A 14,736-nucleotide genomic window follows, 5' to 3' on the forward strand; every position below is an offset into this window, starting at 1 on the left:
TTAATGATCAAACGATCTTCGTGTTGACTGAGAATTCCCAAGACGGCTGTGGTATCTGACAAACGTCAGAAATTCCATGACTGCCAAGGCCTTCTCGTGGGAGGTAAAACTACTCTCAGTGTGCTAAGTACAAAGAGCGGAAAATCCCAATGTGTGCAGAGTCCCATTGTCACGGCTCACCAAGCACAATGAGTTGTTACTGAGAGGTCGATTGGCTTCTGTGGGCAACATCTCTGGAACCCTGAGAAATTCCTTAACAGTTGGGAAAACTGGTTTCCATTCAATGCCACCTGCAGGAGGAACCAAGCCAGAGCAGCAGCCCAGAGCCAAAATACTGAAAAGTGGGGATAAACCAAAAAGACAGTGATAATATTCCTTCTTTTTTTCCATTTCATTCATATTTCCCATGCAGCTGCTGCCTTCCTTTGAGATTGGTGCTTGGACAGAAGAGGACGTGGTAAGCGGCTTCTTTTAATGCCTCATTTAACCTGGGCAGGTAGTTCATAAACTTGTCCACAAGTTAAAAATACAGGGAGAGGGGTTTGGGCCTTAGGAAAGTGTTAAGTAGGAGAAGTTGACAAATTCCATGTCTTTCTATTTTTAATGCAGTAATGATTTAAAATAAGGCCTCGAGCAGAGCAAGTATCTCTTCAAATCTTACAAGAGGATTCCACCTCCCTATTTGCTCTGAAAGGTATTCCAGAATACAGTAATGAATACCAGTTAAAGGGGGGGGATCCAGGATGCTAAATGAACATACTTGGAAAAAAATTGATCTTGTTTTCCCAAAAGACCAGGGATGGACTTGAACCATGGTGAGGAAAGAACTGGTAAAGGCAGTGCCTTAGCCCTGTTCATTTTACCATCTTTACTCTGACCTTCCCAAGAAGGAATAGACCCGAGCTCCCAGACATTCTCTGAAGCGGAAGCTGGAGAAAGCCCCCTGTTTGGGGGAGGATGTGAACAGACTAGTTAAGTCCAAAGGAAATCCGACACCCTACAGTCTGGGTAGAGTAACCCTGAGGAACAATCCTGCTTAGCCTGTTATATCTCTGTATCTGTTTCCTGAAGTGAAAAACAGCCCCGAGAATTCTTGGTCAGAGACCTCAGGGGTTTATGCCTGTCCAGGTCCATTTTATAAGTTCAAGGTTCATTAAATGAAAAAGGAAAAAAAAAAAAGCTTGTATGCCAGCCTCAGCAGGCCCACACCCCAGGAAATAGACTAGGTACCCCAACGTCAAACTCACTATTAGAAACTCTTGGGAAGGTATCTGGAAGGTTTACCAGACTCAACTGGTTTCTGGGCCAGGGCATATCCTCCCAGCCCTTGGTCTTCTGGTGAAGTAATACTGCTTTCAGATAAGCTAATCTCTGTGGCTTCTGCAGGGGAAGTACGCTGGCACCAGTTGCCTCTATTTCCCATTCCCTGAGTCCTGGTGATTCTAACTTTCCTGCCAGCCCTGCTTAACAAGGACAGAGGACTTAGGCTCGCCTCTTCACCGGCCTGGATATAATCCCTTTATCCCCAGCTGCAAAGTTGGCCCTTCTCATTTGAGAAGAAATGTTTTAAAAGGCACTGAGCTCTAAAAGCTATTTTTAGTCTTTGCTCTGAGGTGAGTGGTTTGCAAACCATTTAAATAAAATTCCAGGGTCAAGGGCTCCCTAGAGAATTGGTGGGCCTGGGTGTGGCCCCCCATCCTGTCTCCCTGCACCTGATTAGTGTGAGAGGCTATGGTAAAACACACGCCAAGGGAAATTCAAGGACTGAGGTTGCTGGGTCCAACCTCATTCTGTGTAGGAAGCTCCGCACTTTAACTTGTCTTGGGCCACAAAGCTACTTCATGACCAGGCCTAGAACAGAGGACGCATTCTAGCCATCTTTCTGTCCACTGCCGTGTGGTCCCTCTTACTCATACAATTCCTGGGTAAACCAGTGCCCTTCAACAACCCAGGGGACCACTGGCACATGAATGGAAAAAGCATTATAAGTACGAATCTTCTTGAAAGGATTTTTAAATATCTTTCAAATGAGGAGGAAAACCAATGGTCCTTCAAGGGTCCAAGACCCCCAAAGGGAGGATGTCTCCAATTTGAAACCTTGAAGTTTCAAAACAGTAAAGAGAAAGTCTTCTGTTTTCCCTTTGTGGTTGAGCAAGAATTAAAGGTACTTTAATCCATTGAAAAACTATGTGTTTTACTGTTAAGTCTGGCCACCGACCATGAATGAATCTTCAAAACCATATATGTCCTCTCTTCCACAGTATTTTTGGGTTCAGCAGCTCGTCAGAAAAGGCAAGTGGAAAAACTTTCCTTCTTAATTCATGGAGTTAACTTTGCTTGGGATGTGATTGAGTCTAATTTTATTCTGTCTTCTAATCACTCCCTTCAGGTGACACTTCAGAGGAGATGAGCGTGTATGCGAACTTGTTTAAGGAAAACAACATTACAGGAAAGCGACTGCTTCTTCTCGAGGAAGAAGACTTGAAAGACATGGGCATCGTCTCCAAGGGGCATATCATCCATTTAAAGGTACCTCAGAAAGGGAGAACATTCAGTCAGCAAATCTTTATTGAGCTCCTCCCGTGAAGCAGGTCGTGTGTCATGTTAGAGGCTGAGCTGGTGGTCACAGTATGGAAATACTTCATACCAGCTGATCATTAGCTGCTGCCCCCATGGGACCCCTACTCCCTCTTCATAATCCCAGAACAAAGGGTTCATACCTGGTCCAGCAGAAGTCACATGGATACACCTGCATAGCACCCCCGTGCCCTCAGGAAGTCTCTAGTCTAGTGGAGAAGACAGTCATTAATCATGCAAAAATGGTAACATGGCAGTTGTAAGAAGTGCCACAAAGGAGAGCTGATGTTGGGCCGAGGGAAGGCTTCTGTGCAGAAGTTATGATGGAGTTGAGAGCTGAAGGGCCAGGAGGTGTAAGCGGGTGAAGGGTGTGGCGAGGAGGTGTTCTGGCGGGAGGGCTCTGTCTGTGGAGAGGCCTCAGTGTGGAAAGAAGCGTCGTGTGGCACTAAGGCCGTGTGCGCCTGCAGAGCTGCCAGCCCACCCGGCAATAGCAGGAGGCAACTTGCTTTGAGGCCAGAGAGGCTGGATATCCATTAGGGACCCCTAACGATGCCAGAACGTGTCCACGGACTGAGTGAAGCCTGAGCCACCATGGCACCTAAAACCATGGGAATGTGTGTTCAGTCTGCAATCTTCCGAATTTTACCCAGAACAGACACCACCTTATGTGTACTCTTATCCCTCATTTTCTCAGGAAATCCTAACATTTCCCCCCAGAACTTCAGTCTTGAAAGCTTTCTTTTCTTTTTTCTTAATAAATCTATTTATTTATCTATTTGGCCGCGCTGGGTCTTTGTTGCTGCGCGCGGGCTTTCTCTAGTTGCCGCGAGCAGGGGCTACTCTTCGTTGCAGGGCGCGGGCTTCTCATTGCAGTGGCTTCTCTTGTTGCGGAGCACGGGCTCTAGGCACGCGGGCTTCAGTAGTTGTGGCACATGGGCTCAGTCGTTGTGGCGCACGGGCTTAGTTGCTCCGCGGCATGTGGGATCTTCCCAGACCAGGGCTCGAACCCGTGTCCCCTGCATTGGTAGGCGGATTCTTAACCACTGCGCCACCAGGGAAGTCCCTTGAACGCTTTCAAAGCTAAACCTCTGTTTTTGTTGTTGTTGCCTTTTTGGAGTTTAGCAACCAGTTTTGTTTTTTTGTTTCTTTGTTTTGTTTTGCTTTTTAGTTACTCAAACCAAATAACACTTGCTGGCGTCTGTGTGCACCTTGTTATTATTCAGAGGTCTGTTTCAAGAGAGATCTTACGATGAAATCGAGTTTACGCCCCAAACCTCCTCAACCCCAGTGTGGGTAGATGGAAGGGTGGGCACAGGTTAGAAAGAAGAAAAATAGAATAAAGAAGGAAATGTAGGGACTTCGCTGGTGGGTCCAGTGGGTGAGACTCCACGCTCCCCATGCAGGGGGCCCGGGTTCGATCCCTGGTCGGGGAACTAGATCCTGCATGCATGCCGCCAACTATGAGTCCGCAGGCCGCAACTAAGACCCGGCATGGCGAAAATAAATAGATAAATAAAATAAATATTTTTTTTAAAAAAAAAGGGAAGGAAATGTAGAAAAAGCAACTTCTTATCCAAATCCACCTCTTGACAAAGGCTCTACCAACTTGCCAACAACTTTCCCCTTTGCCTCAGTTGGAGCTACTGATACCAGGCTTTTTCAGGGAAATCCTCCCTGAGGTCCAAAGAGAACACATCCACTTCTGTCCTATGGGCCCTGGATCCACATAAGGAACATCCTTACAGCCCCTCAGCACCCTTTAGATGATGGCTTAGCCTTAACCTACCACCTGCTCCGTCTCACAAGATGGGCAGGAAACCTCATGCATAAACATACATCTTAAATGATGGCAAATAATTTAATCTCAACCTCCAGCTGTGGGCAAATCCATCCTGAAAAGCAACGCTGGCTTAGATGGGCTACAGTAGGAAAAATTCTTTTCTCTGGTACAGAGAAGTTTCAGGGTTCAAAGAGAGAGCTTTGGTAAATCTTGTCCCATTTAGCAGATGCCAAAAAGATGCTCCCAACTCCCCTTCCCCTCTCCTGCCTTTGAAATAGGACTCGTTCCTTCAGGAGCAGTCAGGAGGAAAAGGGGTGGCGAGTTGTGATAGCTCCTCAGCAGCCTTGGTGATTTAAATATTCCCAGACCCAGCCTAGGACAGTCTAAGTGCCCCTCTGTGCTGGTTGGTATCATTAGAGCAAGCAATGTCCAAACTTACTGATTATGGTTCAGCAGATCTAGTGGATGCCTACTGATGCAGTCCTGGGCCTGTGAAGAAACAAAGAATCCTGCCCTTAAGGAATTTACATCCCAGAAAAGAGAGAAAACGTGTATATACAACTTCTCTTAATTCAGAGTCTTGGCATTTGGGAGCGGAGTGTCTGTCCTGAGCTCCAAAGGAGGGGCGTAGCCAGCATCTGCGGGGACCAGAGACTCCCTCCTGGAAGAGTCTGTGTGTGCACAGAAAGACAGTCAGTCCCTGCGGGGGTGGGTCTCAAAAGTCAGGTGTGCGGGCCCTCCACCTCTGCCAAAGCCAGGGCCCTATTACAGTGGCCACCCCAGGGGTGGGCGGGGGGGGCTCGGCCCACAGGTGACACTCTCTTAAACTCAGCTGGGTCCTGGGTACTTCTGACAAATAAGCTTACATGAGAGGGAAAGAGTAAGGCGAAAGGGTTATGGAAACGGACCTTTCCATGGGAGGTCTGGGAGCATCCTGCATATACTCTCGGGGCAACGAGGATAAAGAATCCTTCAAGCTGGGCCATTCGGGATGGGACGCTGCAAGAGGACCTCCAGACTGGAAGAGCCCACCCGGTCCTTGTCACGGTGCTTCACACGCGCACACACACACCCATCCTGAGGGTGAGAAAGTGCCCTCCATTCTCTGCTGTCTCATGGAGGAAGGCAGGGCATTGTTGTACACCTTCTCAACGAGTGAGTCTCTCAGCCTACAGATGGTAGATTATACAACTGCAAAGTGGACGGTCTGTCCACCTGCCCTTTGCTACTTGGTTGCTCCTTTCAGCCTGTCTTGGCCCCCTCTTCACCCGAGCCTGGAAGCCCTCTGTGGAGGAGCCTTGAAGAAGGAATAGAGCCTAACATCCAATAAGTGCTCATTATTGGATGATGTGTCAACAGCTTTCATTTCACTTTTTAAAAAATGCATCTAATTCTTCTTACATCGGTACTTTTTTACTCTCTATGTGATATGCTCAGTTCACAGAAAAGCTGGATTATACCTGATGAGTATAAACAAGAATAATAATTTAAATTGTCCTCCTTTCCTTTAAGAGTTCTTTGTCCTCCACTGGGGGAGGGAGCTTTGGACACAAACCCACAGAAAAGCCCTTTCAATGCAACAAGCCCTTTAGTGAGATTTAAGCCCTAATGAGAGCCTCTGGTGATATATTCACGTTCTTTGTTGTTTTTCCCACAATTACTCGGGGTGACAACCGCATTCTGTACACTAGAATATTAACTTGTCACTACTATACCGGTATTTGAAGAAAGGTTTTCTTTATTTTTTACTCTGAGATTAAACATCTTTAAAATATCTTCCTGTTCCATTAAATAATTATAAACTACCTATACTACTTCGAACAACCAGGTTTATTCTCAATAGATGTTGGATATTAACATCCCCAAGGTATTTTGTGAACTACGTATATAAAGAATGCCTTTATATGTGCACAATAATTTTAATCCTTTCTTGGCATTATCAGATCATTAATAAAGTCACGTGGGTTTCTTGTGTTTTGTTTTTTTTTTTTTTTACAGTCAGCCATTGAGAAGTTAACCCACGATTACCTAAACTTGTTTCACTTCCCACCACTAATTAAGGTAAGGAAGGTTTTTCTTACTGAGAATATGCTACTTTTATTGACATATGTACCAGCCACATCCACACCTAAATTTGCCAGTGTCGGGAACCGTTGTTTGAAGTGAAATTTAATCATATCTGTCCAACAAAAGGCCCTTTGAGTGAAGCTGAGGATGTGCATAAATGGAACAACCTTGTTCCCTGCAAGTTGAAATATTAACATTACGGTCATGATAAGAACAACACATGTCACCTTAGTGGCTAGGGGATATAAGTGCTAACATTGTAGGTGAGGACCTCTGGCCTCCCACCTGGCTCGGGAGACCTTTGTCCGACATGGAAGCTGCTGAAGGAATTCACACGCTAAGCTCTGGATTACCACTTGCATTGAGGGGTAGGAGTTTTATTGTTTGAATAACACATTCGTAGATTTAACATATTATTTTGAATATAGTCTAAAGGTATATGGCATAGTTGGTTATAAAATTAGTAGATACTTGCAAACAATATACAGAACTCTTCTCATTCACTAACAACTCTGGTTTTCCATCTCCAAGCCCACGAAGATTCATTTGTTCCTCTGCTTGGCCCTCTATCCACAGACGCTCTAGGAACTGCATAATTCTTCTCTGGGAATAGGGTGTAAATATCTTGAGTGTTGTGAAACTCTCAAGGCGAAGTCTCTGTGCATCTCCAGGGACGAAATGCATTTCTAGGGTAAAATTGCACAATGCAAGATGCCTTGTGAAAAATGTAAGATGGTGACATTCAGTTTGTAGTGCATGAGACAAATCATTTGGCAAAGTTCTCAAAGGCTTAGTATGTCATTTCTCTTGCTTTTAGTAATTGGAATTTGTAGTGTAATCCAAAATAACCAAAAATTAAGCAATAGATTAGAATGGAAAAACTAGTGCTGGGAAATCATCTCCTTTACATGAGAAGAAAAAGTAAAAACACTATGTAGTATAAACAGTGCTTAGTTTTCTGTTTCAGGACTCAGTAGGTGAACCTGAAGAAAATGAGGAAAAAATAGTGAACCTTGAACTTGTTTTTGGTTTTCACTTGAAACCAGGGACTGGCCTACAGGTAAATCATATTTTAAATCCTTTGGATAAATTTCAGTCTAATTTACTCTTTTTCTCTCCTGGAACTCTGTGGTTTTATATACCCCCTACCAGCTGGTAACATGATTCTGAGTAAATTTATAGACTTTATAAAATAGAATTTAATTGAAAGGCTGCCAGCTGCCTCTGTAAGCCAATCTAGGAATCTTTCTCATTCAGCTGAAGAGCCCTGTGTGAGGCCACCCAAACCCTCAAGGAAACGCACAGCAAACCGTGGTGGGCAGTGGGGAGTGTTAAGGTCGGGGGCACGGACACTAGAGTAATTGTTTATGCTTCTTGGCGTCACAGCTTCCTGATTCCAGTTTCTTGTTTTTTGTTTGTTTGTTTTGTTTTTGCGGTACGCGGTCCCCTCACCGCTGTGGCCTCTCCCGCTGCGGAGCACAGGCTCCGGACGCGCAGGCTCAGCGGCCATGGCTCACGGGCCCAGCCGCTCCACGGCATGTGGTATCTTCCCGGACCGGGGCACGAACCCGCGTCCCCTGCATCGGCAGGCGGACTCCCAACCACTGCGCCACCAGGGAAGCCCAGTTTCTTTGTTTTTTAAGGGGAATCACTTTTATAATATCGAGAGTAGAACAACAGCAAGAATGGAACCGTAGGCAAAATGGAAACCCAGATTATCAGCGCTAAATGGGGTGGCAGGACATTTGACCAAATCTCATTCAGTCAGGCTGCTACTTTATGTTATGTTTAGAGTCTGGGCAAATTACGTGGGCTAGGTGTCATATGAATTGGAATCCTAATAGGTTTGTGTTACTTTGGATTACTATGACTAGCCAGTAATAGTGATCATGTCTATTAATTGACCACTCATGTTCCAGGCATACAGGACTCAGGTGTAGGTGCTATTTTCCTCCATTTTACAAATAAGGAGACTACGGCTCTGAAAGGCCAAGTAACTTGTCCAAGGGTTACATGGCTAGCAAGTAGCAGAAGACGAATCTGACGCAGGCCTCTCTGACCCCAGAACCAAACTCTTAACTACTCTGCACTATTGGTACCTTTCCTTTGATGCTGCAAAGAGACCTTGCAAAAACAACTCCTCACAACATGAGCCCGTTGCTCTGGGAGAGCTGGTGGGGCTCAGCTGGACAACCGGCCCTCACTAATAAAACCATGCTTACCCCAGGTCATTCCTGGAACCAGCACTTGGGAATGATTGGAAATTGTTGCAAGGGGTTAGTTTCACCAGGGGCTTCAAAAGATGCTCTTTCTAGACACTGGACAGAGTGTTTTACCTGCACCACTGCAGGTATATTGATTGATGCTCTTGCTGAATGGAAATCTTAACCTCCCTTGTTTGGGCCACAGAACTTGGTTGAGTGAAAGCTGCTCTGACTCTAGGTGTCTGGTATAGGAACACTTTTCATTTCCCTCTGTGAATGGGTCCCTGTCTATTCATTCCTGTTGTTAGAAGCAGCTACCAGAAAGGGGGGCAGGAGAGTAAGTTCCTCTCCAACAATAAGCAAGGGCCCTTCCAATCCTGAGATTCTGTAGCTGTGGGCACCCCAGGTCCATCTGATGGTAAATAAATAGCACATTTTAATTTACCTTCTTTGGTATGCTCAACTCTATGGCACTTTATTTATGAGTACTCTGTGTTTAAACATTTTTATGGCTTGGAGGGGGTAAAAGAAGAGGGAAGAATTTTCCTGAAAAAGACTTGTCAAGAGTAATCTCAACCAAGAAAATTATTTTCAATTAACAAAGAAATGACTTGTTAACGTGGGAAACTGAAATATACATATACAGTTAGTAAAAATCAGAAGCTATAAATGATATTGGAGACCAAATATAGTGGTCTGGTTTTGCCCATGATGGTATAGACTTCTTGAGTCATTGGTTTTCCACAAGGCCTAAAGTCACTGCAACTTTCGATTATCTGCTGATCCTTGGTCACCCATGCAGAGTAATAATTTCATCCATTCACTCAGCAGAAATTTACTGAGGACATACTGTGTGTCTGGCTCAATGCTAGATGCCCAGAATGCAAAGTAAAAAAGTATAGTACTGCCTTGCAAGGAACCCATAGTTTATGGGAAGAAATAGACAAGATCAATGAATGGTTTTAATACAGAATGATGAATTTTTTACAACATCATGCACATCATTCAATGAAAGCACAGTGGATGAGCACTGAAAGTGATGTAGAAAGGGGTCAGAAGAGGATCTTGACATCTTCTTGGTAGAGGTGATACTTCAACTAAGATCTGAAAACCATCAGGAATCATTAGGTAGGGAGAAGACATTGAAGGCAAAAGGAACAGCATGTGCAAAAGCTCAGAAGCCAGGACAACACAGGCAGCTCTTCTTTGGACTGATTTCTATAGGACCTCACAACTCAACTCAAGCGTCGCTCCCTCTGGGGCGACAACATGCAGCAGGTGGAATAGTGTGGGGAGCGTTAAGGCCAGAATGGTGGCTGGAGACCAGAAAAAGAACTGTTTTATGTGCTGAGCCAAGGAGTTTGAAGAGTTTTAAGCAGGGAGTAGAGAGGATTCTATTTGTGTTTTAAAAAGATCTCTCAAAAGCACAGAGAAGGATGAATTGGAAAGGGCTCGGGATAGAGTGATAAAGTCCTGTGTGGGGCAGTGCAGACAACCAGGTGAAAAGGGACAAGGAGCTGAGGCTATGCGGTGCCATGGAAGTGCCCTGTGTCCAGGGACACTGAGACGGAACTGATCAGACCGAACTGATCAGAGTGTGTCACTAGCTGGAGTTGGGGTGATAGGGAGGAGCCAGGATGGCACCCAGTTTCTAGGGTGAGCAGCTGGATAGATGACATTATAATGCAATAGATCAAAAGTGAAACATACAATGTGGATGTAATGCCAAGGTGCTAAAAGAATAAAGAAGTGATGGGAATGGGTGAGGTTAATCAGGAAAAGCTTTTTTTTTTCTTCTCCTTTAAATTTTTAAAAAGTTTTTGGCCGTGCCGCGCGGCTCTCAGGATCGTAGTTCCCCGACCAGGGATTGAACCTAGGCCCTCAGCAGTGAAAGTGCGGAGTCCTGACCGCCAGGGAATTCCCAGGAAAAGCTTTTTTGGAAGGGATGAGTTTTGAATATGGGCTCAAAGAGGCTCATGGTCGTTTGCAAATAATTTTCTGATTATAATGTTTTAAAACTTATGCTTAGGGGCTTCCCTGGTGGCGCAGTGGTTGCGCGTCCGCCTGCCGATGCAGGGGAACCGGGTTCGCGCCCCGGTCTGGGAGGATCCCACATGCCGCGGAGCGGCTGGGCCCGTGAGCCATGGCCGCTGGGCCTGCGCGTCCGGAGCCTGTGCTCCGCAACGGGAGAGGCCACAGCAGAGGGAGGCATGCATACCACAAAAAAAAAAAAAAAAAAAAAAAAAAAAAAACTTATGCTTAGAGAGTCCTTCTTTCTGAAGAGCTCAAGTTATTTCATACATGTCATCTCATTTATCCCCCTTGGCATTTCTGTGAGATGCATAAGGCACAGGGTATTGTCTGTCATCCTTGATTAGAGAAAGTGTGTTACCAGCCTAGGGTAAGAGGACGGAGCTGAGACCAGAAATTACATCTTCATCATCACTTATATATTAAACATGTGCTAAGCTCTAATACCTGGCCCAAGATATTTAAGCCTTCTGGAAACTTCCACAGAATAATCCTAGAGTAAACTATTGTCCAGGTCTAAACTACCCAATTATGTCAGACTACATCCTAACATTATGAAATATCTTCTCACAAATGTGCTTTAAATTGAAATTTAAATTCCCCACATGAAAACCTTGTTACCTTGACCCTTCAAGGTAGAACCCAAGAAAAAAGGTCATCCTCAAAATCCCAATTAACTGAGTTCCCATAAGCCCATCTTCACAGAAAAGATGAAGCCTTTACCCCGTCTCCATGACTAGAATAAGTTACACGAGAACACTGGGGTTTTGGAAGTTGTCTCCAAACCTGAGTTTGTGTATCAGGGAGATTCGCTTGACCATTTCACCTTTTCTTTTACAATTAAAATGAAAGATATTTTCTAACGGCAGCCATTGGGAATAATGTATGACAGTGACTTTATCATGAAAATAATAGCTGTGTTTTCCCATTGCCTCTGAAAAGGACCACCAGTTAGCTACCACTTAAAATTGGTTTGTTGTTTCAGTAACTGGCCTACTAAGAGGAAACAATGGAAATGTGACCTTATCCACAAATATACAAATATATGTAGAAAATAAAGCCTTTCCTTGTAAGAAAGACCTGTCAACATTTATGGTCAGATAATTCAGGTTAAATTCTTTTCTTAGCCTCATTTTACAACTAGATGGATTATGGCACGTAAGTGAGGTTGATTCACCAGACAAAGGAAAGCCTTTCACGTCTGGGAACCTGTGCCTGCTCCAGTAGTCCAGAGCACCTGCGTGACCCCCTGCCCATGATCTCAGTCTCTGCTGCCACCCCCAGCCCCTTGGGATGACCAGGCCCTCACCAGACACCAGCACCATATGGAATTCAAGAATTCATCCATGGGCTTCCCTGGTGGTGCAGTGGTTGAGAGTCCCCCTGCGGATGCAGGGGACACGGGTTCGTGCCCCGGTCCGCAAGGATCCCACATGCCGCGGAGCGGCTGGGCCCGTGAGCCATGGACGCTGAGCCTGCGCGTCTGGAGCCTGCGCTCCGCAACAGGAGAGACTACAGCAGTGAGAGGCCCGCGTACAGCAAAAAAAAAAAAAAAAAAAAAAAGAAAGAAAAAAGAAAAAGAAAAAGAAAAAAAAGGGTTCCCTGAAAATGTAAATTAATAAGAAGTTGAGAATGAGCTTTACCCATTTACCTGACCCATTTCTAAAGAGTAAAGTTAATTATTAATTTGAATAACAATGTACATTGAGGCAGCCTCCAAGTTGACAGTGGTATTGGCAGAAATTGGGTCTTTCTCAGCTCAAGTTTCCTGGGCGAAGGGCTTGAAATGCTTATGGTAATTATTATTATTTCATACCTCAGCCAGACATTGTGGCAAGTGCTTTGCAAACATTTTTCTGGTGTAATTGTTACAATCCACCCTCATAGGGAGCATTATCCCTGTATCAGGCCCAGGAGGAAACTGAGGAGGAGAGAGGAGAAGTTCCTCCCCCAGAGTCCCTACCTGGTTAGGGGCAGGTCCAGCCCAAGGGCTCAACCATGGTGTCAAACTGCTTCTTTTTGAAAAGTATCATCATCCCCCAAAATAGGTGTATTGGTAATAAAAAGGCAAACACTTTTTTTGGTCAGTTAATACTAAACCACCACTATTTTTGTTTCATGTGGAAAGTGCCTTGCATTTTGTAATCTAAGGCCTTTGACTTGCTACAGAAGGAAAGCGGCTTCCAGAATCTCAGGCAGCTTCATGCAGTCCCCAGGGTGGCGACCACCCTTTTTTATTGAAATATTCAGCTGCATAGAGTTTATTATTATATCTCTTACAAGCTCACCAGTCAGGAACATTGATTCTCAAATTGCCAAGGAATAAACTATCAACTCACCCAGGAGTTTTCTCACTGAGATCCTTTTGAGACTTTGTGTCATAAAAATTCAAAAGCAGAGTTAGGAGGGAACTCTCCGAGGAGCCGTTCATTCCTTGTGTGTGCTGGACAGTCACAGACTTTTCTCTGGTGTCCTTAGCCCCTTTTCTCCCCAGTGAGGCAAGGAAACCTGATTGAAGCTGGGCTCCCTTGGGTCTAAGTGGATCACCAGCTGTAGAGAAGAGATGAGCTTAGGGGAGAAGCCTGGGAAACGACACCCTGGTTCCAGTGGACCCTTAACTAGAGACTGGCTTCCAGACTCCAGCCACCTCCCTCCAGATGACCATCTCTTCTGATTTCTCTTTGAGAGGCATTTTGAAGGGGCAAGCGAACCAGGTAGAGAAAATAAGAGGGACATTTGGAAGGGGTGGAAACAGCACTAACTGCCCCCATCGGAATAGAAGGCTTTTCCATCCCCCTCACCTCCCTCCTTACGCCTGTCACTGTTAGCACCTGGCCCCCTTCTCCCACTCCTCGCCCGAAGAAATTCAGTCAATAGTTCTGCTTCTCCAGTTGTTTCAGCCATAGGTTATAAATGCTGCTTTTCACAAATGCTCCCCACTTACTATTGTGCTTTTACGTCTTTATTAGATTGCTTATAAAATGTGGCATTTAATAAACTTAATTGAATCTCCAGGCCCTTTCTCAAAGCACTATAACTATTAAAAACTGTCAAATAGGGCTTTATTTTTCCTATTGTGGAGTTTTTATAAATGGATAGATAAACATGAATAAAATAACAGGGCACAAAGGATTTTGTAAGGAAGTAAAAAGTCAACACCTTTTGTACATTTCGGAAGAACTAAAAGGCAGTGCTTTGCCTTACTTTGATATGTCTTGCGTTTATGAAAAATTCAGTGTAGGGAAGTTTATTTCCCATGACCAACTATTTTTTGGGGGAGAGATACATGGACACACACATGTGTTTGTGTGCCTCAGTATATAAGCTTGCAGTGGTAGGGTTCTGTAAGAAATACAAATTTTAATTGACAGCAAAGGAGCAAATGCAGTTCAGAATTTGACTACATGGCTTGCTGCTGCTATCTAATTCGCGCTGGCAATGTGCTTCATCAAACAGTTCAGGCAGCCTCCTATAGAACTAAAACAAAACTGGGAGAGGCGTCCAGTACATCCTTGCTGATGGGTTGATAGTCATGTGTAGAAATGGCCTGCCAGAAAATGTCTAATAACTGGGGAAACAGCCCTGACTTGTAGTGTTTGCAGCTTTCCATGTCTTCAATGCTCCTACCGTGGCCAATTTCAAATTGCCAATGTGACATCACCGAACTTGAAGTTGGGAAGAGATGAAAGCAATCAGCTCATGAGAGCTGGCTCCAGCACAGATTGGATCACTCTTAGTCTTCTTAATCAAGATTATGAATTCCTTTCAAAATCATGAGTAGCAAGGAAGTATACCTGACGAAACATAGGTTTAAATAAATTGCAAACACACATTATTGCTGGTTTCCAACTATATTAAAATGCGTAGTTAGCTCCGAGAGTGTTCCAGGCTCCCAATGAACCCACTGTTGGCTTAGATCCCCTTGGGTGGCTATTGGCTTATACAGCTACACTGACCACAGTGTATGATTCACAAGTTAGGATATGAGTTTGTAGGAAGTAAGAATACAATTATACAAGCAGAGAAACAGAACTTAAATTTGTGACTGCCTTTTAAAACGGTTGTAACAGCCATCAC

At 44.6% G+C, this 14,736-nt stretch overlaps 1 protein-coding gene across 1 annotated transcript in view; it reads left to right on the forward strand.

Moving 5' to 3' along the window:
* The first annotated feature begins 406 nt into the window (after nucleotides 1-406).
* Nucleotides 407-14,736, forward strand: part of LOC129391454 (mitogen-activated protein kinase kinase kinase 20-like) — a 35,042-nt gene continuing 20,712 nt past the window's right edge. The window contains exons 1-5 of the mRNA XM_055079253.1: nucleotides 407-457; nucleotides 2,262-2,292; nucleotides 2,390-2,529; nucleotides 6,356-6,418; nucleotides 7,392-7,484. Of these exons, the coding sequence (XP_054935228.1) occupies nucleotides 407-457; nucleotides 2,262-2,292; nucleotides 2,390-2,529; nucleotides 6,356-6,418; nucleotides 7,392-7,484 (378 nt within the window). The remainder of the gene's footprint in view (nucleotides 458-2,261; nucleotides 2,293-2,389; nucleotides 2,530-6,355; nucleotides 6,419-7,391; nucleotides 7,485-14,736) is intronic.

This window comes from Physeter macrocephalus, chromosome 2, assembly GCF_002837175.3.
Source record: "Physeter macrocephalus isolate SW-GA chromosome 2, ASM283717v5, whole genome shotgun sequence".
Classification (NCBI taxonomy): domain Eukaryota; kingdom Metazoa; phylum Chordata; class Mammalia; order Artiodactyla; family Physeteridae; genus Physeter; species Physeter macrocephalus.